Raw genomic sequence first — 27,732 nt, 5'->3', positions numbered from 1 at the left:
TATTTTATATGTAATTCTTATTTTGGGTAAAGTTTTCCATAAAGAACTGTGCCTATATTTCTCATCTGTAAGCTTCATGGAAAAGGACAACCCCTAGTATACATCTGTTTAACAACTTTTTCCTATTTATTTTTACTTGTGTACTTTTAGTTCTTTATCGTTTTTTATGACTTATGATCTTTAATTGTGGAACACTTGTTACTTTTGCCACAAATGCTGTAAACTTTGATATTAGTAATTAAAAAAAAGAAAAGAAAAGAAAGATACACATGGCGTTACTGCCGGGTTATGACGTAGGTTTGCACATGCCCATATTTTTTATTTATTTATTTAGTTAGTTAATAGAGGTTATAAATAAGCTTTAACTTTTTTTTTTCTATTTTTGCTTTTATTTTGAAAGAACAGAACCAGCACCGGAAGTAAAAATGGAATCACTACTGGTAGCAAGCACAGCAATCTGACCTGACTTCCAGTCATGTCATAATTTTACTATGTAAAATAATTTTTACCATTTAACCAGTAGTGGACTCTGTTGGGAGTGTTGGTGGCTAAAATGGAACATTCTGGATTTTTGTGACTCATCGGATGGAACTTTTAAAGGTGAGACCTTGTAGCTACTCAGAGGTTGTAGCTACTAAGAGGTTATGATAACGGCTAACCACAGCTAGCTAACCAAAGAAAGCCTCAGTAATAGGGTTAGCTCAGATTAGCTCGTGAGGTAACAAGATACAAACGAGTACGACTTTAACTACTTGTTTGAGGTTTCTTTGTCAAAACCTTAAATGTCAGCCGTGCATCTGGTTGTATATTTTATCAGAAAGAATTAGCTGATTATAAAGCGCTTTCCGTTAGCCAATTAGCAAGCTAACAGCTACATCGGCTAATTTCAAACAAGCAACAGCAATTTAGGTTGCTTTATGAAAGTATTTGTGATTGTTAACACAAAACATACCCATTCTTTTATTTTAAACAAACTTGGAATTAAACTGTGCTCATGACAGAGTTTGTTTTGGGTGATAACGCAAACTTGACAAGTTGCAACCAAACTGAAGTTTGTCATTACCTGGAGTATGATCTGGTTCCAACAGCTGTTTTCCGACATTAAGACAAACTCTTACTGGAACCACTAGACATGATTGGAAGAGTAATCTTCGGTTTGATTGGCAACTCAGAAGTTAATGCATTGGACATGTTAAGGTAACCTTCATTTCGTTTACAAACATTATGGGTTGTGATTGTTTTGCCATTGTTAAGCTGTCAGCTGCTCTGTGTTCACAGTGTAAATATGCTCAGTTAAACATGTGTTTACTGTTCAGTGTAACGGTCCAGTCCCGCCTAGCTACAGACTCATGAGTAGTCATTACTCTTCATGAAAACGTGCCAGAAAAACCCCAGTGTCCCTGATCGGTGACATAATGTAAGCTCATGCTCCTACCATGTTAAATAAAATATGTTTATATAATCTATAAAATACCTGCACAGAGTTTCTTTACCATTATTTGCAAACGGGTTAGCTGTTATTACAAGGAAGTCATAAATATAGTAAGAGCCTCGCTCTCTACACAACAAATGCAGTAATGCTAGCTACCTTACTAAACTAGCAGACATTAAAGTACTGACATTACTTTGTACTTAGCTAACTACTACTAATTTGATGACAACAATACTAGCATTTACCCATTAAGGCCCAACCCATGAAAAAAATGGTAAGAAAAGTGCAATATTTTTAATATGAGGTCTTTATTTGCCCCTACATTAACAAAATGTAACAAAAAAATTAACATTTTTTGGGGTGGATATCTACCGTTTATTACCATGTGAAATATTAAAAATATAATGTGGTTTTCTGCTTCTGGGTATTTTGAGCAAAATTTATACCATAAATTGAAGCAAAATGTCTCAAACCGTATGTAACACATGTGTCACATCGGGCTGTTATGGGTTAAACTATCACTGAAAAGTCATGGATGTGGAAAATGTGTTCATGGATGAAAATAATTACATGTATGTTGCTGTGCAGAAATGACCTCCTGGGTGGTGAGACTGTTCACATCATGTGTATATGGGACAGAAAATGTATACTGACAGTCAGACGTCATAAGAATCAAAGGTTCCTAGGAGACTCTAAACAAAATGACTGGGGTCATTTTTGATGCCGCTTATGCATCTGAGGGTTAAAGTGAAAAACGAACTTTTTCTTAAGAGGCCTACAAAAATTATCAAAGGCTCCAGAGTTGGTTCAGATGTAAAAGCCTTTATTTTTCCATGGGGAAAATTAAAAAGACCAATGTGATGCAGCCAGCGAGGTCTTCTGTGGGATCGTGTTGCTGTGGCTAACACACCTGTGTTAAATCCCTCTAATGAGCCAGAACGCAGCAACACAGACAAGGAAATAACAACAAGCAGGTTGGCATAAGGGAGGAGAGAAAAAATAAAGCACAAAGAAAACATTAAATTACTGAATATGAAAAAGAGATAATGTGAAAGGGGAAAAAAGTAAATAAAAATAATCTTCACTCAATGCTGAACTGTGGTGAACTGAACGTCTAGCTTGCTCGTTACTAAAACCTCTGCAACTTTGCTCTGTTTCACTTCAGCTCAATAAATCTTTGCACAGATAACACTTACATGTCGATTCATGCTGTTCTGGAGATTTTTGTCTGTTGCAGCACATTTTCAAAAGGAGCCAAAGAGAAAATATTTCTTTTTCCTGTGTTTCATCCTCAATTACTTTAACTCAGTGTCAGAGGTGTTGCGTCCGCCTCTGATGAAATCTCAACAGTTTTAGCTTTATTTTGATACCAAATTGTTTTTACACAAAGTTTGAAATGACAGAGAAATGTTAAATTCTCTCTGGGTCATTTTCTAGCATAAACCCCCAAAAGACCTTTGGTGGTTAAGAGTTTGCATCCCATTTGCAAGTCTCTTCTTAGTCTTGATTTCCTTCCCAGCCTGATTTCTGCATCACCAGCCCCCTCTCTCTGAGCAGGTACCGGCCTCGCTGATACACCGGAGTTGAGGGAAAAGTGGAGAGGGAGCCGGAAGAGATGATGCCTCTCTGCTTGTCATCAGCAGCTGCTTTAACACTGTCAAACAGAAACTGAAGACTACAGGTCTGATCTGCAGGCAGCAGGGTAAGACAGCAGAAACAGCCTCAACTCTAATCTGCACGCTCTGAAGCGGAGGGAAATGGCTTTCTTGGACAATCCAGCCATTATCCTTGCACACATCCGCCAGTCTCACGTGACCAGTGATGATACAGGAATGTGTGAGATGGTGCTGATCGACCAGGATGTGGACATGGAGAAGTGCCAACTTACTCTGGTGCCTGGCAGCAGCTGTGGCTCGACTGGACCAGTCTCTCTTGGTGAGGGAGATAGCAGCATGATGGACAATCACGCCTGTGAGCTGTCCCAGTCCATGGACATCACCTCCAGCTGGGACTTTGGCATCCGTCGGCGCTCCAACACAGGTAAACTCATCTTCTTCTCTAGTTTGGAGGGGGTTGTGTGTCTAATCTGGGCCACTGGAAATTGTTGCAGCTGTGGTGGAAAGCTTGGGATTAAACTGTAGTTCAGTGTGGGGATTTCATTAATTACTGTGTGGGGAGTGACACAAATCACCCAGAAAATGAGGTTTCATACAGGAAGGACTGTTTCTAACACGGGGTCCGGGCCGGCTCGGAACGGTTCGGTTAACTCTGATCTCTGTTGCGTTTCCTCAGCCAAACGCACCCTAACGTGGATATAAACAGTGGTAGATGTGTCAGCTGCTGTTTGTGGTAGCTTGAGTTATAACAAAGAAGAAGGAAACATGGAACCAGAGGAGGAGAATGGTGGACGTCCAGCAGGTTGTCTTCTTTCATCTTGGCACGAGGCTTTAACCCTTAAAACTCAAAGCGATTGTTTTTCTGTATAAATGCATGTAGAAGCTCAACCCTTTTAAACACAGTCCACTGATTCATCACCTCTTGTGCGAGTCGGCACTAAGAACAAAATGGAAACAGCTCCATGTTTAAACATGTGGTGGATTTTCTGTTAACCCATAAAACGCTGGCAGATCTCCGAGCGCCGTCACTTCCATCATCATCAGTGTCTCAGGAACGGTTCTGACACAGCATATGTGTGTGTGAAAAGAAGAAAAATAATGCTCCTCTATGGCTGGAATAAAGCCAAGAAGACGTTTCTGATGCACGGTGGCGCCACAAAGCAGCTGAGCTGGAGTTGGTTTAGTGAGGATAGCAGGTAAATAGTAGCAGGAATAACTGGAAATGAGGAAAAAGTGGAAACATGGAAATAGTTTCTGTTGTGTGTTTGTTTCAATAACAATATTTTTTCTCCTGAAAGCCAAGACTTGAGAGAACAATGAGATGAGAAAAGGTTTGGTCACTGTTGATCTGTGTGTTATTTCTACAAAGTTCTGTTAGTAATAAATTCTGCTTTCTTCTTCTGGTCGGCCTTTATGCTGCTATATCTATTCATACATTCATTTTACATCATTTTAGCCTCATGATCTGACAGCTGCTACACACTGGTTTATATTTTTTAAAACAAGCATGACTAGCAATACATAGCCTGATGTTTTATGGGTTCCTGATTGAAAATGTATTTACCAGCTATGTTAAAAACTCAAGACCAGATTATTCCTAAAGATTCTTAGTGCAAAGAGTTGCTTCCTAGCAGCCAAATTCTAAGAAAATTCTGAGAATTATGTTTTCTTAGAATTTCCCCTAAAAGTGAAAAGTAGATGCTAGTAAATATAAAAGCCATTCCTAAAGAATCTTTGCTCTTAACAGAGCTCCTAAGGTGAGGTCTGTTAGGAGCAGGGACGAGGACTTTTAAGCAGCCTAGGAGTTCCCTAAGCAGAGGGCAGAAGAAGCAGGAGAGATGTTCTCCAAACACTGGATGACAGTGAATTTATTAAATGTTACAGATTGGACTGTGCAGGAATCATATTTGTGGTTTTTGTGAAATCTACATCACAAAACACTTTTATGCTCATTGACCAACTGAGCCAGGAGCAAACCCTGCTCCTCTGTCTGTTCTCTGGTTTGTGGTGGAGCTGAACGCCAACCAACGCTGCTTCTTACAGGCCGTCACCAATCACAGACGCTGATGGAAGCTGAGCCATTTTACCCTCGTTAATACACGATGGAGGTGAAATGTTCAAAGCTGAAAGCACAACAACTTTTGAGAAAACCACACCTCCTCACTAAGACAGGACGTTCTGTCCATTCCTTGCTCAGAGTTCTCTGAGAATGTTCTGGAATCACTCCTAAGCGAAAACCCCTTGCTAGCAATGTTAGGCTAAGTTAGGAGCTCTCTGAGAGGATTCTCAGCATCTTTAGGAATACCGGCCCAGATTCTCATGAGGTCTCCTTGATTAGATTTTCATTGGATCAATTAATCTTGCTGCATGAAGTGTGGTTCTCACTAATACGTTTGACTGGGTTAGGATAGACTGGAAAGTTTTATTCGCTTCATCTCTGATCTGATTAGCAGTAAAAGCTGCATTTAGGGAGTTCAAATCAAATTAAATAATGTGATAACGCTTTCTTCATTTAATGGGAACGGTAACCATGGTTTTTGGTGTAAGGGAATCCAAAGGTAGACTGCACGTTTCCTTTTGGCTCCCTTGATGAAAGGTGGAGTGATGGTTGAGGTTCTGGGTTGTGGGTAGAAAGCTGCAGCCCTCTGAGAATGTCAGACCTGAGGTTGGAAACTAACCTGTGGTGGCTTTCTCATCAGGACTCCGAGATAGCTGTGAGAAACCCAGGGCTGCTGGTAAGCCGAGTGGGACCAACAACTTAACCATGTACTATACACGTTTTATTTATTAGCTGTTCTTGGAGTTTTATATGTTTGTCTTTTGTGAAAAGATTGACCTCAGATTTTATTGTGCTCTTATAGCCATGAAATGTATTAATTTTTAACTATTTATGATTTACAATGGCATATTGCAACTAGTTTAAAACGTTGATTTAAGGCAGCTGTTAAACATTAAGTGTTTGCAGTAGCTGCAGATTAGACCTACGTGGCATTTTAGCTGTATCTGTAAACAAAACCATTATTATAATTAAAACTATATTTTTATAATGATATAATATAAATCCAGGCCAGGCTCGGTGCTGAGGAGCTTAAAGCTGAAAAATGCTGTACAAGCTGTTAAATGTACTCTGTTTACGCAGCTTAGAGATTAATCAATAATGTACAGGTAAAACAAAAATATTGCTCAAAACTTAATTTATTTGAGTAATTAAAATCTAAGTCTTAGAATAATGTAGCATTTAGTAGCATTTAAATGGTCTCAGTCTGTTTCAGTAGAGTCCAGCATCATGGGGAAGGTTGCTGACCTGACAGTGGTCCAGAAAACCATCACTGACTCCCTCCACAAGGAGAAAAAGCCTCAGCAGGTGACTGCAGAAGAAGCTGGATGCTCTCAAAGTGCTGCATCAAAGCTCATCAGTAAGAAGCTGAGTGGAAGGAAAAGCTGGAACCAGCAGCGATGAAGCAGGAGAGGAGGGTCAGCAAAAGGCCGTTCAGAAATGTGAGGGAGCTTCACAAGCAGTGGACTGAGGTTGAGTTAGAGCTTCCAGAGCCACCACACACAGACAGATCCTGGATCTGGACTTCACATGTCGTAGTCCTCTAGTCCAGCCGCTCCTGAACACAACACAACATCAGCAGCGTCTTACCTGGACAAAAGAAACCATGACCTGGTCTGCTGAGCAGTGGTCCAAAGGGCTCTATTCTGATGAGCAAGTTCTGCATCTCATGTGGAAATCCTGGTCCCAGAGTCTGGAGGAAGACTGGAGAGGCAACAATCCAAGACCCTTAAAGTGCAGCGTGAAGTTTCCAGAGTCGGTGGTGATGTGGGAGCCATGTCATCTGGTGCTGGTCCACTGGGCTTTATTAAGTACAGAGTCCACGCAGAGTCTACCAGGAGGTCTTAGAGCTCTTCATGCTTCCTTCAGCAGAAAAGCTTGTTGGAGATGCAGACTTTATTTTCCAGCAGGACTTGACACCTGTCCACACTGCCACAAGAACCAGAACCTGGTTCAAAGACCAAGGGTTACTGGGCTGGACTGGCCAGCAGACTTGCTTTAAATATCTCATTTTGCATGTAATGAGTTTATATTAGTTTTCCTTTTTAAGTTGAATTACTGAAATAATGTAAGTTTTGCACAATATTCAAATTTATTTTAGTTTCACCTGTATGTTCAGTCAGAGGCTTCCTCAGCAACTGTGATACATAAGTTATTAGTATATGATTATTGGCCATTATCTAGTTATACTACATCACTATATCTTCACTTTTTGGCCTTAGAAGAACACTGGGACACCGTAAAGTGTAAATAAAACCAGAATCCAGTGATTTCCATATCTCATCAAGTTGTCTTTTATTCCCAGTAGAGCATAAACAAATCAGATGTTGAGACTGAGACATTTTACCATCTCATGGAAAATATGAGCTCATTGTGAGTTGCTTTAGCCCAGTTTATTACATGGCTGGTATAATTCAGAAGGAATTTCTTCAGATGAGGTGTTAAACTGCGTCTCTGCTTCAGACCTTACCCAGCACTCTGCGTTCATATTTTTATGTCATACAATAACTCGTCTCCATTAATACAGAAAAGTTCATTTTATAATGCAACAAGTTGTTTTTTTCCAGCAGGTTTTCAGTGACTTTGGTCATTTTCAAAATTTCTAAATGTTTTTTTTTTTCTTTTCAGCACAAAGACTTGAAAGACTGAGGAAAGAACGTCAGAACCAAATCAAATGTAAAAATTTCCAGTGGAAGGAACGGACGTCCTCCCAGTCTGGTATGGTTCAAACCCAATTGTGTCTTTTGTGTGTCAGTGTTTGTTTTAAGAACATGATTTGTACATTTTTAATTTTGTGGGAAAATTTAAACTTTTTACTTATTTTAGTGTTTTCTGTGAATTTTATACATAATCTGAACACATCTCTTTAATATGATCCCACATTAACTATAACAATCCCACGAATTCATTGAGCTACTTAACCTTTAAACACCCAACCAAGAAATAATGGGCAGTAAATTCTGATTTCTTTTAATCTGAAGGGATTTTCCATATATGTACCGTTTATAACGGCGCGATGTGAATTTTTGTAATGCAAAAGGTCTTCATCAGGGGGCAGAAGACAAATTTTCTTTTTAGATTTTCTACAACAATCGACAATGAATCAGATGATACAGTAGGGATTAAGGCAGGATGATTAGTTCAAATTCCACATTCAAACCAATCTGTTGGTTTTATATACACACACATATCTATCTATATACATATATAGATATGTATATAGATATATATGTATATATATATATAAGTATATATATATGTATGTATGTATGGGTGAAATGGCCTAAAAATAAAATCTCAGATTCTTTTAGTTGAAGTATTGTCTCTATGTTGCTGTGTTTTGTGATCAGTGGAGGATCTGGGCTCTCTGTTTGAAAAGCGGGACTATAAAGACCGGCCTCGGACCAGCGGTACAAAATCCACCCTTTCGCTCCGGCTAGAACAGTGTCCCCAGCAGCTCAACAACCCCTTCAACGAATACTCCAAGTTTGATGGCAAGGTGAGATCTTCCACTCTGAATCAGTCCGCAGAGAAGAAACGATGCAGAACTCGTTTCATCTCTCTGGTGTTAGAAATAATCCCTGATTCATGAAACCTTATGTAGCGACAGACTTCTGTCAGGAACTGGACTACATCTTCCCCATGTTCACATCGCTTATCTCTTCTTATTCCACTTTATTTATTCCTTATTTTTGTTTAATAATAAATGCAATGACGTCAATAAAAATGAGGATGATGGCACACGCGCAAACAGACCTACACACACAGTCGCACACAAAATCTTAAAAAGCTGAATTTGAGAGGCTTAAATTCGTTTTTCTTTACAATGTTGGACAGCAGGTTATGTACGTTTAGCATAGAAGAGAAGGCAGTTTATTGTACAGCACATTTCATGTACAGGACAATTCAAAGTGTTTACATAAAACAAAAACATTACAGATATTAAGAAATAGTAAAAGTCATCAAAACATAGAAATCCCAATAAAATCATAAATTACATTAAAATGATTAAAAGCAAGATAAGTTAAAAAGTTAACGTGCAGATTTCATAGACATGAGAAAACAAATGTTTTTAACCTGGATTTAAAAATGTCTACATTTGGTGAAATTTTAATTTCCACTGGCAGTTTGTTCCACTTGTTTGCAGCATAACAGTTAAATGCTGCTTCTCCATGTTTAGTCTGGACTCTGGTCTGGACTAGTGGACCAGAGTCTTTGGATCTAAAAGCTCTGCTAGGTTTATATTCTCTGAACATGTCACAGATGTATTCTGGGCCTCAACCGTTCTGGGATTGTAAACAATCAGAAGGGTTTTAAAATCTATTCTGTGACTGACTGGAAACCAGTATAAACTAGAAGCCAGTGTAAAGATTTTAAAACTGGGTGTGATGTGTTCAGATCTCTTAGTCCTGGTTAAAACTCTAGCAGCAGCGTTTTGGGTGAGCTGCAGATGTTTAATGCTTTTTTAAGGAAGTGCTGTTAAAGACCAGTACAGTAATCCAGCCTACTGGAGATGGATTCATGGATGATTTTCTCTTGGTCTTTCTGGGAGACTAAACTTTTAATTCTGAAAAGAAAAGAAAAGCACATCAGCATCCAGCTGAGATCCATCAGTATCTTAACCAGCTGCTGGTTCTGTGTTCTACCAAACACGTTCACGTTCAGTGTGTAAAATATCACAGCTTTATCATGTCGAGTATAACGTGAGGTTCTGTTAATCAGCTGCAGTGATTTGTACTAAAGCTGCTGCACCTTTAGTGCAATTTTATATGTAGTTAATTATTAATAGTTTCAATGAATGAATTAAACCTCTGGTCTAGAGTTTGTTGGGTTGTTCAGGTTGTTCATGATTAGTCAGATTGAGCTCTTTTAGACTCCTGGCTGCCAAGAACTGTGAATTGTCTCTTAAATGGATTCATGTTATGTTGGTGTGTGTCTTTAGTATGTTGGTTATGTTGATTTTTACCTAGCACACAATCTCAGAAGCAGCATTGCACATTTTTTTTTACTTAAGGCTGTTATCTTGTGGGCTGTTGTGTTTGATTTGTTTATGGCTGTTCATGTTTCCTCCTGATACAGTTTTTAAAAATTGTATCTTAAGTTTTTATTATACAGTGCTTATTCTGATTATTTTGAATTTTGCACCTGACAAATACCCTGTAGGAGCCATTATTTCTGTTTATTGCTTGCTTCAGGTTTATTGTGGTGGTGTTTGTTTATGTTTGGGTTGGCACAGGTGTTGAGGAAAGTGCATATAGGCGTGGAGGTGACATCATGGGGTGCTCGGGTGACGGGAGCTCGCCTGGTTTTGACCACTTCCATCACTTCTCCGATCCTAAACGTTTTTCCACTTCTCAGTGCTTTTACACGCGGCCTCTACTATACCTCCATACCTGTCATAAACCTCGGGGCCATCCATCCACCTTGTTGCTGTAGACCACCATCCTGGACTTCAGATCCTCATTCATTCATTCAATAAATGGGAACACACCTCAAACTTACCTTTCTGTCTGGACATTGTTTTATAGAAGCACGTTATGACCAGGATCCCCTGCACCCAGAGCAACTAAAATGATAGGACCAGATAGTCGCTACATACCCTAATTTAAAAAAAAAAAAAAAAAAAAACTAAAACTAATAAAAACTAAACTAAAATTAAACATTTTTAAAAAACTAGAAAATTTGCTCTAGAAACTAATTTAAACTAACTGAATTTGAAAATAAAAAGTCAAAACGAAATAAAAACTAAAACTAATAAAAAAAAAATCCAAAACTGTGATAACCTTGATATGTAACAGGCTGATGATGCTAATTAGCGACTTCTAGGACAGCCAATAGCTGCTGTTCTTACTGAGGAGTGGGAACAGTGGCTGGAGGAGCATCAGTCCCTGAAGCTGTTTATTTCCAGGAACTACATGGACCAGTCGTACCATGTCCTGTGGGGGATGATGGGGACAAAGATGCCGGACTGGACTGGGTTTGCATTCATGCTGCCCAAACAAATCGTAACTTTTAAGTAACGTGAATGTAGGACAGCTTGTGTTCCCATCAGAGGAAAACATGGGGCTGAATCAGATTCTAGCGGGTTGATCAGATTTCTGTCAGACCTTTTACAGAGTTCTTCCATGTTTGGTCCATTTGAAGAGGACTGAGATTTGCATTTGTAGGTGGACCGAGTTCGCTTCTTTGATCTGAATCAGAGTCCATTTTCACATTCACAATGAAGAGAAGAATTCTAACCGGAAGCTGATGAAGAGAAGATTAAACTGGAGAAATATGATCTCTGCTGATCAGAACCCTCGCTGCAGCATTCTGGATCAGGTGGAGACTTCAGAACATTTCTGGGACAGATCCATGGACTAGTTTTTCTGAGACTGGATGTTTCTGGAATTAACGAGTAGGGATGCACCGATCCACATGTTTTTTACTTCCGATCCAATTCCAATACTTGAATTTGGATATCTGTCGATACAGATACTATTCTAATACCAGAATTCTATTATTGTCATTATTGTTTTTTTTTTATACATGAAGCTTTAATAAACTCCTGTTTACAAGCAAATATATGTATCAGTGCCCCAAAAGGTAACTTGAAGCATGAGGTCAGAAAACAGGAAAAATCCCATCCTGAAAACAAATATGTAACTGTAACGTGATGTTTATTAAATTTCAAGACAGGGTTACTAGATACTACATACTAGTGTAATATACAAGGTAGAAAAAACCTGTCACATAAACACCACAGATCATCGCTATGCAGCAACACAGTTTTGAAATGTCAACATCGAAAAAGGAAACTTCTAAACTACACCTCTCCAAATAAAATGCAAAGGGCACAAATTAGGTACACGGCCTCTTGTAGCATAAAAAAACAAGGTTTTCAAATATCTAATATTTAAAATAAAAGTTAAAACCAATGTGCATTTGATCAGTAAATTCTTGCTTGTGCAGCAACAAATTAAAGTGACCTAATGTCAAATATTTTAAATAAAAGCAAAAGTGAATTAAGTATACTGTAAACACTATCAATAACTGTACATCTAACAGCACAATTCAAACACAGGAGGTTTGGTATAGGGCTGCAACAATTAGTCGACGTTGTCGACAATAAAAATAATTGACAACGAATTTAACCGTCGACTATTGTCAGCAAGAAAAGCAAAACAAAAACCTTCAAAGTGAGACGTCGTCTTCTTTCTTATCTCTGCTGAGAGTTGCACATGTGCAATAAAGTCCGCCAGGGGAAAAATATGGCAGCGGACCAGGGAACAAAACGGGAGCAGAGGACGTCAAAAATCTAAACAAACTTACGGTGAATAATCGACCATCAGTATAGTCACTAGTTACAGCCCTAGTTTGGTAGTGAAGGTGAACAGAGGGAGTTACATGGTGTTCAGCAAATCTTACCACACGGACAGTCACATGCACACAGACACACGCACAGACACACACAGACACACACAGCCACATGCACACAGTCACAGACACACGCACAGACCCACACAGACACACACAGCCACATGCACACAGTCACAGACACACGCACAGATCCACAGTCACAGACACACACACACAGTCACAGACACATGCAGACACACACACACAGTCACAGACACATGCAGACACACACAGCCACATGCACAGACCCACACAGACGCACCGACCTACACAAACACACACAGCCACATGCACACAGTCACAGACACACACAGACACATGCACACAGTCACAGACACACGCACAGATCCACAACCACAGACACACACAGACACACCGACCTACACAAACACACACAGCCACATGCACACAGTCACAGACACACACAGCCACATGCACACAGTCATAGACACATACACAGATCCACAACCACAGACACACACAGCCACATGCACACACACACATAGAGATCCACTAGTTAAAACTTTTTGGGTTTAAAACGTAGCCAACAGTATGAATGGGGCATTGATAGAAAATGTGCCTAACATTTACACTGTCTGCTGAAAAATTACTTTGCTTTTTGAATACCACCACAAGTGATTCCGGCCGCTCTTTTCCCCTTTCTCCCTGCTAGCTAAAAGGTCCTCTTGCTCTTTCAAGTGTAGCTTTTTCAAATGTTTGATTAAATTCGTAGTGTTGTATGTCGCGACGGAGGTTCCACCTCTCAGAACAACGGCTTTGCAAACATTGCATGTTGCTGTCTGCTTTGGGGGGTTTCGACTGAAAAATATTTCCACTCTGCGGACATGTTGAGTGGAAACGTTCACTAACCTGAGTGCTGCTCAGTGCTAACCTGCTGCAAGCTGCAGAATGGATTTCCTGAATGGAGTTGTGTCTCACTGGGATGCATACTCGCCAACGTAATACTCCATAATTAATGGATCGGAAATTTCCGATCCATGAATTAGGATAGTATCGGAACCTGATACCGATACTGGATTGCATTGGCCCCATTCCTATTAATGAGCAGGTTTCAGACCGTTAATGTTTCCTGGAGTCATTTCTGTTCTCTCTTCATCTTTAGGGCCACATCGGCACAACAGCTACAAAAAAGATAGACGTCTACCTCTCCATGCAGATGGCTCAGGAAAAAGTTCATCCAATGACGGTGGTGACCATCGCCAACGCCCGCGTTCACGACCTCATTGGTCTCATCTGTTGGCAGTACACCAGTGAAGGAAGAGAACCCAAACTCAAGTGAGTACCAGCACCTCTCAGGACCTCCTATGATCGCTGTCCGTTCCTGAGCATCTTGTTTCACCTGTCTCCAGTGAGAATGTGAACGCCTACTGCCTCCACATTGCTGAGGATGATGGTGAGGTGGACACCGACTTCCCACCGCTGGACTCAAATGAGCCAATCCACAAGTTTGGTTTCAGCACTCTGGCGTTGGTGGAGAAGTACTCCTCACCTGGACTCACTTCTAGACAGTCGTTGTTTGTCAGAATGTAAGTATGAATCGATAATCAATAATATGTTGATGATTAGGATATCTCATTGCATAGGCATCGGCCGCTGTGAAAGGGGTAATGTTTACATCTGAAATGAACTGGCTGTGTTGTTCCCGGTGGAAAGAGGTAAGTCTGCTTTGTATTTTATGTCCGTCATAAAGGTGGTACTTAGAAAGGTTAGTATGAGGTGGCACATGATGTAAAAAGCTTAAAAACACCACTGATATGGAACCTTTTAAGCTAATCAGAGAACTTTACACTTTCAATGAAGGAATGTTTTCGTGTTAACACAGATTTTGAATGGTCAAGAAAGTTTTGGCTTCTGTATGTTTAAAAGTTTTTTTTATATGAATTGACATTAATTTCCATCTTAATTTAGATTTTTAAAGTATCATTAGTATTTTATTCTATTCTTAGTTGTATTTTATGCTTTGATTCTTTTATTTAAAGGGGCAAAGCGAAGTTGCTTCAAGGTTTGCTGTTGGGCGCTGATTGTGTTGTGAGTTGGGATCGGAATCGATTGGATTTTATTGATTATCAGTGCCATTATCAATTCTGCCTAATGATTCGGTTCTTTATCGATTTCCTTATCAATTCCTGACCCAATCTTCTAAAAAGAAACAAGTATCTACAACACGGATTTACGGAGTTAAACAAATTGTCTATTTCATATCTAAACCGAGTAAACGGAGTTTAGAAACTTTATCAGCTCCACACAAACTATGTAAAGAAAATTATCCCGATCAATAACATCTTCAAACAGATCTGGATGCCAAAGCTACTGACCTGGTCTGAAAAGCGGAAAATAATGCTTCACTTAATATAAAAACTCTGCAGATGTTTACAGGAAGTCAACCAAGAATGCCGTAAAACAAACACTGGCCCTGAATTGTGCTACTTCTTAATGAAATACAACCACTTTAATAAAGGAGCAATAATTCCAACATCTGGCTCCTGAATGCTGCTAAAAACAGTGTCTCCCTACAGTTCTATCAGGGCAGCGCCCCGCCTGCCTGTAGACCTTTAGCACAGCTTTAAACTCCATTAATTTATTAAACAGCGTGATTTTGTTTGTCTTATTTGCACGACTGCACATCATTTCTCCTCTGCTCTCTGCACATGGCCCGATGCAAACACAGAAAGCCTGTCGCAATATACGCCACCATAACTGTTTCACCACCTCACTCTCAGAATGGATTTTATTAACAGTGTATCTGACAGCCTACTAGTCTCCATGAAGCACAAACACACCTGTGGCTACAGGTGCGCTAGCTGCTAATTTAACGAAATGTTAACAGCCTCCAGATAGAGACAGCAGGAATGTTTTCACAAGAAGATGTAAAAGCTCACAGTTGGTCGGTGATGAGCTCTCAGGCATCCACAGTGATTCCATTAATCTGAAGACTGGATAAAACGGCGAATACTCTACTCCAGTGGTTCTCAACTTCTTCTCCTCGGGGACCCCCTTGATGCATTAACTAAAAAGCCATGGACCCCCTGCCCCTCCCCTTGCTGAAACCATGCTGGCTTTAAGCTTCGAAAGTGAGATTGATGCTACACTCCAGATGAAATTAAACCTGTAGTTCTTCATGTAGACATTTTTTTATTTCTTCAATCTAGAAATGACGACTTTCTGCTTATTGCCTCTTTAATTTATCTGTTCCGTTTTATTTATTTAACTAAATTTATCATATTTTATTCACTTATAATGTGTTTGCTGTCTGACTTTTCGGGTTTTCTTTTCCTGTTATTTCCGTAAAGCACTCTGAGTTGTATGAAAAGTGCTTCATGAATAAAGTCTGACTGGTTGATTGCTGTAATCTTTGTTGTGATCCGGATCCCACGTGTACCACTGAATCCAGACTAATGATTTAGAAACATGTTGATCCCAGCTTGGTGGTGGTTTGTTCCATTAACACCAGGCTCCTCCTTATGTTCACACATTCAGCCTAAACTGGGCCATTTTTTTTTCTCTTCCATTTTTTTTCCTTCCAGAAATGCTGCTCATGGCTTCTCTCTAATCCCTGTGGACAGTCTGAAAGTAACCATGAAGGAAATCCTCCAGAAAGCTCTGAAGAAGAGGAAAGGCTCCCAGAAAGGCTCAGGTAAGAACACCAGCCAGTCCTGCTGCGTTCAGGTTCATATCAGTCCAAAGATCCAGTTTTCATATTTAGAATAAAGTTTATTTTTCAGCTCAGAAAACCAGAATCCATTTTTTTTCCAGACACCCAGAGAAATTAAGCTGTTGGAAAGTTCTGTTTGTTTTAGGCTGAGAAGATGATGATCTTGGACATCACGCAGGGGTTTTTCAGATTACATGCTGGACTTTCAAAGATACCTCCTAGAGTTTAGTAGGGAGGCATGGCAACAGTTCTGCTGCTGCACATGAAGTCCAAAGTTTGATGTTGGTTTATAACCAAATAATTTCTCTGAAGGATGACCTGTTTGTAGAAACCTGTTGCTACACGGGAGGCTGAAGTTCACCCAGCAGCAGTGCTGGTAGGGATGAAGGTGCTTCTGGATTTCATGATAAGACGTAGAGAAAAGTCTCTTGGGAACCTTTTGATTGGAATCTGACACGAACTGACTCCCTCTGTGTTAAAGGTTTTGAAAAAAACCTGAGCATTATGAAAGCCTTTATTTTAGGGCCAGCAGAGGGCGGTGCTGCCACAAACATATTATACCATAATGTAGACCAGGGCTACTCAATTCAGTCCTACGAGGGCCGCAATCCAGCAGGTTTTCCATGTATCCCTGCACCAACAGACCTGAGTCAAATTAGGTGGCTCTAACAGCCAATCAGGTTCTACACAATGACTCATTAATTTGACTCAGGTGTGTTGGTGCAGGGATACATGGAAAACCTGCTGGATTGCGGCCCTCGTAGGACTGAATTGAGTAGCCCTGATGTAGACACACAATGTTAAACTGCTGTTTGAAGGATAGATACCGGCGCTGAAGAAAATAAAGAATATCAAGTAAAATATTACATTTCTGTTTCAGTTTCTAAAGGATAAATGACCCACAGAAGGAAGGGATGTGGAGCAGATTAACCTCTTATTCTAAAAATCACGATGCACATGGATGCTGCTGAAATAACAAAAGAAGGCTGATTATTTTATCACACCAAGAGGACCAGTCTCAGATCTAATGACAGGGTTGATGTGTGACATATGAGTAGGATTGTAATTGCATTGAAGCTGTGATCATATTTCACAATAAGGGGGGGGCAGTCACAAATGACTAGATTTAAACCTTCCATAACATTTGTGTTATGTAGAATTGGCTAAATATTTTTAATTAAATTAAATTAAATTAAATTAAAAATCATCTTGTTCCAGAGGCTGATGTTTGCTGAAGGATTGACCTCCTGAACCTTCCTGTTTCAGCAGAACTGAAGAAGCCTCTGTCTGAACAACAGATGTCACGAATACTTAATTTCACAATAAATTGGGGTGTTAAACACCATGATTAATTAATCATAAAGATTCCTCACTACGGTCACTTTCATCCTCCAGCATCCTCTAAATGAGAGGCTGGAAAACTGTTAGAAACTTCATAAAATGCATTGATGAAGTGGTTTTTCGTGGATTCACTGCTGTGACAAGATTAGAGCCCGACCGATATGATGTTTTTAGTCTGATTCTGATATTTGGTAGAAAAACATTCTGATATCCGACGAACCGTCTGATTCAATTTAAAACATATGAATAAAATAACTTCCATTTTATTTATTTTAAATTTGCATTGTGAATTTTTCTTTCTATGAAACATTATTATAGCTACCAGTTGTACTGATGAACTTATCTTTAGATTTAGACCACAGGTGTACATAATATATGAGCAATATAATGAGTGAAGGTCCTGGCAAGTCATTGTGTCAGAGTAAATTTACCTAGAACTCAGTAGGACATGTAAAGGGTTATCTCCTCCTTTCAGTAAAACCAGAAGATAACAGTCCAGTTCAGGAGTTAGTAATGTGTGATGAGGAACTGTGTGAAAGTAGAAGCGAAAAGATTGAACCACTGATTTCCTGTTAATGATGGACTGATGACCAGCGACAGTCAGAGCTGGCCCTCACCTCCACCTAGTCGTCTGACTCCAGGTTTTCCAGCAGGACCCATGTATCGTCTGGAGAAGCAGATGGAGCCAAACGTCGCCGTGGACCTGGATTCCACCCTGGAAATCCAGAGCACCCTGGAATTCTGCCTGGTCAGAGAAAACAGTGAGTAACTCCAGCTGGACGGCTGCTGCTGATTCTCTGTTCATCCTCATGTTCTGGTGAGAGTAACTAGACGTCTAGTCTGTAGCTCTCTGCACCACTTCGGGAAAGAAATGTTAGCATAAAGCTAATAAAATGTTTATTTATTCATTTATTTTTTACAAAGTATAAAAACATAAATGAGTCTGGTGTAGGCATGTTTGTATACAGCTTCTCTTCATGCAGCTATTCATTACAAGCACACAAACGAATTCAGGGCTAAAAGCAGGTGAAGATAAACATAAAAACTCCCACAGATGCCATGATACCTGCTACCATGAGCAGGGCTTGGAGCTGTGGGACAATAAATACAGTAGACTACCAATGTTTGGCATTTTTATGAGAATAAAACATTAGTTTGACCAGGCAGGTCAGAGTGTGATGTTCCACAGAATCTCAGGTTTGCTCAGATCCAGAGTGAAGCAGTGTGGGGTGTCTCTCCATCGGCCTTCTGACTGGGACAGATGCTGTTGGAAGAAAAGAGGCTCTGCGGCGTGACTAAGGCTGTCACCATTACTTCATTAAACAATTAATCATGATTAATCAATTAATTAAACAATTAATCATGATATTAAATGACAAAGTTAATTAATAATAAAGATCCCTCGATATCATCACTTTGTATAAAAGACCATGTGTGAACCATCTCATCAGACCAGGAAGGAAAACAAACAACATTGTGTGTTTCTGCTTGTGTTGCAGGAGATGCACCTCATTAAAAACAGATTTATATTATTAATTCATGATAAATAACATAAATTAATTCACATCTTTAATCTGCCCTCCACTGTTTCACTTCCAGAACATTGCCACAGACATAAGAAAGTTGTGCTCTGTTTCTTTCATATTTAATGTAAATATCTAGTATGGTCCTTCTGAACATACTGACTTTAACTGGAGTCATATCAGTTCATATTACCCAGACATCTTTGTGCTTTTTACAGGCCCTATTGGAGATGTTCTCCTTTAAGTCCTCCTCCCATATTATCCAAAATTAACTTTCTAAAGGTTTTCTAACAGTCATATGTGTCCTTATAGCCTGTGTATGAGGCCCCCCTAAAAATGCTGTCTTCTCTCTCTTGCTCACTTTTTAGCGAATGTGTGCTCAAACGGGTGAGTCTGAGATCTTTCCCTTTGTGACCTCACAAAGGAAACAACTGCTCCCCTCGGTAAATACTGACGTTGACCCGACAAACCCCCGCCCGGCTAACTGAGTCTGCCCTTTAAAATCACAGAGCGAGCGCCAGCAAAAGCTGGATCTTCTCCCAGAGAGGGGCGTGGACAAGCACCAATCATGAACATTTAAAGCTTCAGACACAGAAACAGCCCGTTCTCAGTAGAGCTCATTAGAGCCACATCTGGAATGGCTGAAATTAAGGACCAAGGCTGAATTTGGGGTGATACACTTTCAAAACAAAGTTGTTGGACCTCTGACACCCATAAGAAATTGTTGAAAAAATGTATAATATGGGACCTTTAACAGCAGGTTTTCCCGTTTCCAGGCTCCAGAGGTGAGGAGAGTTCAGAGGAAGACCCCCCCATCGACATCACCACAGTCCAGGACATGTTGAGCAGCCACCACTATAAGTCCTTCAAGATCAGCATGATCCACAAGCTGCGCTTCACCACAGACGTCCAGCTGGGTACATCCTCCTCTTCATCTGCTCTACGCTGGGTTTATTTTACAATGATAAAAGTTTCTGCCTTATGTGGTCAAACATTAGCTACGTTTACATGGAGCACTGTTATTCCGATTCACCGTCCAGTTGGAATAAAAATGAGTCATGTAAACGTCAGCTGGAATCTCCGATCAGATTGGTCTTACTCGCACAGAACAAGGGTGGACAATTAATTTTTACAAGGGGCTGCATGAGAAACCTGAATTGTGTCAGAGGGCCACGCCAACAACAACTTGAACTCAGTTCTGCTCAACTTTCTTCCATTGTAAAATTCACTAAATGATATAAATAGTTGATACTGGTAATCAGAAGAATAAAACCATTCAGTAAATATTTTTATTAGGCTACTTGAAATTGTGTTGCATAGGTCAAATAAGAAAACAAAACAATCACTGAATCAGTGCAATTTAATTTTAACTTCTCTCCACCAACTTTTTAACTTTAATTTTTATTCTCCACAGACAATGAAAAACAAACAAGTTTATAGAAATGCAACAATACATCGACTTGTAATGTTTTCCTCCTCATTTTACCTTTTCAGTGAGAGTAATCCAGTCTGTTCTGGGCTTGAAGAAGGCACTGAAATCTGGCTGAATGTCTGAGCTGGCTATGCGAAGGACAGCTGAGAGGTGGTCATTAGTGATGGAGGATCTGTGTTTGGATCTGTTGAATGTCATCACTGAGAATGTCTGTTCACATACATAAGTAGATCCGAAGAGGACTAGAATGTCTCCTCAGGTGTGGAAAGTTCTCTTCCTTGAGGGAGGAATAAAAGTCCAGCAGTGAGACTGACCTGAAGCTCTGCCAGAAGTGTGTCAGACTGCAGCTCAATCTGGACATCACTTAGAGCATTATCCACACTGCAGCTGAAGGGAGAAGAAACAATGTGCATTTCATTCTCAAGAGCTTTGAAATCTTGAAATCGCCTTGAAAACTTCATGCAGTGCTTCTAACATGGCTGAGTACTTGTGGAGGTGATCGGTTGATCGTGTGGCCTCCTTTAGTGTTTGCAAGTGGGTCAGAAGCTTGTCCTTCACTTGGCCTGAGAGAAGCTGCAGCTTCACTGCTCTGTACATCTCATGCAAAAAAAGGCCTTTGCACTGCAGTTTGACATTCAGTTCGTTCATTAGTGCACTCACATCCACAGTGAATCCGAGGTCTGCCACCCAGTCTTCATCTGAAAACTCTAGGATGTCCTTTCTTCACACAGAAACCCTGAACCTGTTCTCTCAGGTCCCAGACACTTTTCAGTACCTTGTCCTGGCTGAGCCACCTGCTCTCGCTCTGATGAAGTTAACTGTTTTAGTTACAGCATCAACAACGTGGTCTTCTTTAACACTGTCTTACACAACACCTCCTGATGTATAATACAATGCAAAGATATCAATTTCTGCACAGGGTTAATTTCTGTCACTTTATCCTGCATTCTCTTTAAAAGACCAACATTTTTCCCAGTCAGATTTGGACAACCATCTGTTGTCACACCTGCCAGATTGTCCCATTTCAGTCCTAACTTGTCCATACATAAATTTACCTCTGAATAATCCATAACCAGTGGTTGTCCCTTTCAATGACTGCCAGCTCCTCCATGACTTCAAAAGTCTGCAGTTATTACATGTAAGAAGATGAGAAGCTGGGTGGTGTCACACACATCGCAGCTCTCATCCAAAGCCAGAGAAAAACAGTCAGTCTGCAGCTCTAAACTTCAGCTGAAGATCCAAGTTTCCAGTGATGTCCTCAACCGGCTGTTTTAGTCAAAGGTTTGGTTCCCACACCTCGTATCAGAATGGCAGTGTTGCGGCGCTCCGCTAAATTTACGTGGCGAGTCTATTTTTGACCCTTCAAGATTCTCCACTTCTCCTGTGATTTCGTGATCTTGTTAATCCTGCTAGGTGGATTGCACTCGTGGACACTCCACACCTGACATGCTCCCGGCATAGATTGCCGCGCCACGGAGGTCGGAACAAAACGATGGTGCAGCCGTAACGTGGCGCACACGCACGTGTGAAGGTCATTCTCAAACGCATCGTTTTTCTCCAGGCATATCAGTGCAACACAGTCGAATAAGCATTCCTTAATAAACTCTCCATCAGAAAATGCCTTTTTCTGGTGATTCCGTGAGAAATTACATAACTTGTATTAACAGCTGCATCTCTGGAGGTGGGAAGTTTGGAAAAAGTAGGATTCGACCGATATGGATTTTTTTAGGCCGATTCCAATATTTGGCAGAAAAAATTTCTGATTACCGATTAATCGCCCTATTTGTAAAAAAAAATTAAATAAATAAATAATAATAAAAAAAAAAATATATATATATATATATAAAATTAATAAATTAACCTTTTGTTCATTAACGCTTACACCAACAAAAATATTTTTTACAGGCAGAACATTTTACCGTTTTACAATATTTAATCCTTTAGTATATGTTTAACTTTAAAACAGAAAAAATTCCAAAAACATGTAACAAAGCATTAAATAACTGGGAAATTAAAATATATAACCCTAAAAAATCAATCTATAAATAAATTTTATAAATGAGTGATGAATCATGTTTTGTACTTCTTGCTGATGCAAATTAGAATTAGGTTAAAGTACAGGTAGAAAAATATATATAAGGTGTGTGTGCCTTATATAACCAACATGAGTGAAGTTGGCAAAACATTATTTACGCAGCTTTCTGATGCTCTTTAATGTTAAATTACATTTTTTATTCCAATATTTTCTTTGTCATGAAATCTATCATGGCATATATCATATATGAACCAAAATAAAAAACAGATGCTTTTCTCAAATGTCAAAAAGATGTCGTCTTTGATAGAGTTGTATTTTATATATAATGGTAAAAAATGGTCTGGCACTAATTGGAACGTGTAATGAGTCGCTATCACAGCCGGTCACGTTAGTATTTTCTGACAAAGTAAAACTAAAGGAGACATGACATCATGACGGTGGCTGAAGACAGACTAATATTAATAATATGTTTTCAGTGCTGCAGTGAATAAACCTCCTCCCCTCTGCATTCACAAATATCTTCCTAAAATACGCCTCAACCTGCAGCTCACGGAGGGATGAACGCTCGTTCTGTACTCTCAGATATTTTATGCACTTACGTTATTTCTGCAGATACTGGCTACTTGGCTAATGCTATATAGGATAACAACAGCGATGTTATTGCTAACAGACGGGGAGCACCTTAAGCTAATTAACACTTTAGCAATCCAGCATAAATAAAAAGCTGACCGACACAACGAAGCACGCATCACTAATCATTACACACGGCAAACAGAGTTAAACTAAAACTGGAGACATGCTGAGTCATTAATTTTACTACATTATTATAAACTTACCTGTCAGCAAGCTCCCTGGCCGTAGCTACTAGCTACCCCTGTTGAAAAGACAGGGGAATGACTGTGGGATTGAATGGAGTCAGAGCTCCATCTAGTGGACAAACTCTGCCAGGACATCATTCTGCACGACTCCAACACTTAACAGCATTTACTGTTTTATGACAAAGTAAGAATAAATCTGCTTTTAATTGGCAAAACAACGTCCGATATTGGCCATTTTGAAAAGGGCTAATATCGGCCGATTTAGTCGGCCTGCTGATTAATCAGTCAGGCCCTAGTAAAAAGTCCTTGTTGGGTTTGCAGTTTTGCTAGCAATGCATCAGACACCTTTGCACTCTTTCTCAGACAGATTTTTGTATTTATCCTCATGTTTGGTTGTGTAGTGGTGATTAAAATTGTATTCTTGTGTACCACAAATCAAGCACACAGCTTTACCTTTAATTTCTGTGGAGAAGTACTTGGCTGTCCATGTCAACATTCGTTATCAACATTTCTTTTCTTAGCGTGAGCTGACATCTTGAGGGTAACCTGGCTAGCATCACTTGTCGCTGTTCACCTTTGCTTAAAGCTCGCATCACTCACATACGTCAAGTAGCGTAACACTTATCAAAATAAAAGCAGCACAGTTGTATTGCACATACACATATACACACAACATAAATATTATTATAGTCTATGTTGTAATTTATGATTGATGTCACGCGGGCTGGACAGGGATGCACAAAGGACCTGGTGTGGCCTGTGGGCCATAAAATGCCCATGTCTGACATAGATGAAATATTTATCCATGTAAATGTAGCTAATATTAAGCCTCGTATTGACAAGCCCTATTTTTCTGCTTACTGTCTGAAATGACCCAGAATAAATTAAGTACATCTTCACAACTACTAGAGCTGTATGTATGAACCTGGTCTCTACAGAAAGCTGAGGCATGTGAGATTACTACAGAAGGGTCAGAATCAAGATGCGCTCCCCTGTCAGAGTAAATTCACCTGGAACACAGTAGAAAATGTCAATGTTATCTCCTTCTAAAAGAAAACAACATTACTTTCAGTGGAAAACCAGACGATAGCAGCCCAGTCCATCTAGGAATGAGTAAAGTGGTCCTAGGGATGGTTCTAGGAGCTATGAAGTAGTCCTATGAATGAGTAATTCCTGTCCCACAGTGATGAGACGGACATCTTTGTAACCAGCAGAGTTTCTGCTTTCATGTGACTCCTTGTTTGTGTGGAGAAATTAGCAGAAGCTCAAACGTGGACAGAGCTGTTCTCATGGTTTTCTACATTCCTGTGTTTGGGTTGGATGCCGATGTTTGGTAGTCTTTTAGCTGAGTTTCTCCCCTCATGTTGCTATGCTACGTGTTAGCATTGCTGCTTTATGCTGTCTGCTAACATCTTCTGTACCGTAGGATCTCGTGCTTCCTCCTGTACAGGGGGATCTAGTCAAGAAGAGGTTAAAACTGTACTAATTATGACCAATGAATTAAAAAAAAAATTCTAAGTAATTTCTCAAGAAGGTTGTTTAATCCTTATAGACAGTTTCAAAAGAAAAGATCTGTGAATGTGATTAATATGTTCTCTTTGCTCTCTTTGTTTACGGTTTTGCTCATCATGAACTGACATCATCTCTGCAGGCATTTCAGGAGAAAAAGTGGAAATTGATCCTGTCACCAACCAGAAGGCCAGCACCAAGTTCTGGATCCGACAGAAACCCATCTCCATCGACTCGGATCACCTCTGTGCCTGTGACCTGGTGGAGGAGAGAAGCCCCAGTGAGTGGTCCATGTCCTCCTCAGCTCATGTCTGCAGACATTCACATCAGGGAGGAGAAAGGCTGGAATAAAAAGTTCATCACAGACCTGGCAGACTTAATGATGGGATGCAGAGATTTAGTACGGATGGTGTATAAATGAGTGCTTTTGTGCTGCAGGTGGTGGTGTGTTTTGAAGTAGCTGCTTTCTGGCTGTTCGTTGTTAGAACATTGTTTTCCCTCTTCTTCCAGGTCATGCCATATTTAAGCTGACTTATCTGAGCAACCACGACTACAAGCCACTCTACTTCGAGTCTGATGCTGCTACTGTCAATGAAATTGTGTTAAAGGTGAGTTTCCTGTTTGTTTTCTAAAGAAGATTTAACAATGCAGGTTTTTTCTGTCTGGAATACATTTAGTTTTTTAATTTAAATTTATAACAAAACTCCAAAAAACTCTGGTCTCTGTGTAAAATATTAATAAAAAAGAAAATCAAGGTTTTCCAAATCCCATCGAGCCATATTTTATTCCCAGTAGAAGATCAACTACATATCAGATGATGAAACTGTGACATTTTACCATGTGATGGAAAATATGAGCTTATGGTGAAACTGATGCAGCAACACATCTGGATAAAGTAGTTTCAGGGTGGTGTTCAGCATGGTGTAAAAAGTAGTTCCAGGGTGATGTTCAGCATGGTGTAAAAAGTAGTTCCAGGGTGATGTTCAGCACAGTGTAAAAAGTAGTTCCAGGGTGATGTTCAGCACGGTGTAAAAAGTAGTTCCAGGGTGATGTTCAGCACGGTGTAAAAAGTAGTTCCAGGGTGATGTTCAGCACGGTGTAAAAAGTAGTTCCAGGGTGATGTTCAGCACGGTGTAAAAAGTAGTTCCAGGGTGATGTTCAGCACGGTGTAAAAAGTAGTTCCAGGGTGATGTTCAGCACGGTGTAAAAAGTAGTTCCAGGGTGATGTTCAGCATGGTGTAAAAAGTAGTTCCAGGGTGATGTTTGGCATGGTGTAGCATCCTCTCTTCTTCTAACATGTCTGGAAACATCTGGGAAGTGAGGAGACCAGTTGCTGGAGTTTTAGGAGAGGGATGGTGTCCCATTCTGGTCTGATGAAGCATTCTCATCCAGTTTTGACCTGTGTCCCATGCACACAGAGATTCCTCCTGATTCTCTGAATCTTCTGATGATATTCTACACTGTGGATGGTGGATCTTCCATGTCTGAACATTTTTCTGAAATTGTTCCACAGTTTCAGATCCAGTTTGTCTCAGATTGGTGAAGCTCTGTCCTTTTTTCCATCTGAGAGACTCTGCCTCTCTGAAATGCTCCTTTTATACCCAGTCATGTTGCCAGTTAATCTGATTAGTTGTCAAATGCTCCTCCAGGTGTTTCTGGTTTGTAACAGGTACTTTTCCAGCCTTTTGTTGCTCCTGTTCCAACTTTTTCCAGACATGTTGCTGCATCAGATTCACTATCAGCTCATATTTTCCAGTTTCACTATCTGATGTTGTTTATTTTCTACTGGGAATAAAATATGGGGTGATGAGAATTATAAATCACTGAATTCTGTTCTTATTTATATTTTACACAGAGACCAGACTTCTTTGCGAATTACGGTTTTAAATAAATGTCATGCTTTGTTGTTTGCTTCCAGGTGAACTACATCCTGGAGTCCCGGGCCAGCACCTCCCGGGCTGATTACTACGCCCAGAAGCAACGGAAACTGAGCCGCCGGACCAGCTTCAGCTTCCAGAAGGAGAAGAAGAGCGGCCAGTAGCATGACTGAAGCTTTACCAGGCTCCCAGCTGTGGAGAAGTTCATATGTTAGGAAGATCTGAGCATGTCTCTGCTTCAGGTTGAAGACCTCTGAAAGGGGAACGATTAGTTGAGAAACTGAACTGTCTGGAACTGAAAAGGACTGTGGACAGTTTGTGTTGCTGCAGTCAGGTTTTTGTTCCTTCACTGCCTCTGTGTTTAAGGCCCATCCTCCAGGATGGAAATGTACAGCTTCAGTTAGCGGTGGATGTACACCAACCATCCAATCAGAGCTACTTGATGAATCTCTGCTTCTTTACCAGAGATGCATTTTTTTATGTCCTACTGTACATTTTATATTCAGGAAATGAAATAATGATGATGCAAACTAAAGAAGGCAAGTTTTGTTTCTTTAAAGCACACCCGCCCTCAGGCGAGGCTTAAAGTACTCCAGCACCGCACCGGATCTCCAGCGAGTTTCTGCTGTAGAAAAATTAAAAAAAGAGAGAGACAATTAAATAATTTGATGTGTGAGCTAATGTTGTCACGTTGTGGTCTGAGAGGAACGCTGCTTCGCTCGCAAACGCTTTACTAACCAATCAGAAGTGGAGCGGGGCCTTGGAAAAGGTGTGGTTGAGATCCAGCTGCAGTTTAGATATGATACTATTAGATACGATGGAGCAGAGACGTTGGTGAAAATGTAGCTATACATATATATTTTGAAATAGATATTTGAAATATGAACGTACCCAGCCACCCCTTACCCCATCTATCCCTCAACCACAGCCTGCCCTGTGCTGTTCCCACGAACACTCTTTCACACTCTAACAACATACCCCTTTTTCTGTTATATTAGCCATAATCAAATTTTAATCAAAGT

The 27,732-nt window shown here is 40.1% G+C and overlaps 1 protein-coding gene across 4 annotated transcripts; it reads left to right on the top strand.

The window, feature by feature from the left end:
* The first annotated feature begins 419 nt into the window (after window positions 1-419).
* On the top strand, window positions 420-27,245 carry mapkap1 (MAPK associated protein 1). Of its 4 annotated transcripts, none has more exons than XM_041970174.1 (13): window positions 420-600; window positions 2,990-3,472; window positions 5,748-5,783; window positions 7,733-7,822; window positions 8,455-8,603; window positions 13,626-13,798; window positions 13,873-14,049; window positions 16,048-16,157; window positions 18,170-18,277; window positions 19,816-19,956; window positions 24,976-25,113; window positions 25,344-25,441; window positions 26,752-27,245. In XM_041970174.1, the coding sequence occupies exons 2-13, from the start codon at window positions 3,190-3,192 to the stop codon at window positions 26,872-26,874; spliced, it is 1,626 nt and encodes a 541-aa protein (XP_041826108.1). In that variant the 5' UTR covers window positions 420-600; window positions 2,990-3,189; the 3' UTR covers window positions 26,875-27,245. The 4 variants fall into 4 exon arrangements, with proteins under 4 accessions (XP_041826108.1, XP_041826105.1, XP_041826110.1 ...); XM_041970171.1 differs by having other exon boundaries at window positions 18,167-18,277; XM_041970176.1 differs by lacking the exon at window positions 5,748-5,783.
* Window positions 27,246-27,732: the final 487 nt, after the last annotated feature.

The sequence above is a fragment of the Melanotaenia boesemani genome, chromosome 19 (assembly GCF_017639745.1).
Source record: "Melanotaenia boesemani isolate fMelBoe1 chromosome 19, fMelBoe1.pri, whole genome shotgun sequence".
Classification (NCBI taxonomy): domain Eukaryota; kingdom Metazoa; phylum Chordata; class Actinopteri; order Atheriniformes; family Melanotaeniidae; genus Melanotaenia; species Melanotaenia boesemani.
This window is presented reverse-complemented; position numbering and strand designations above follow the sequence as displayed.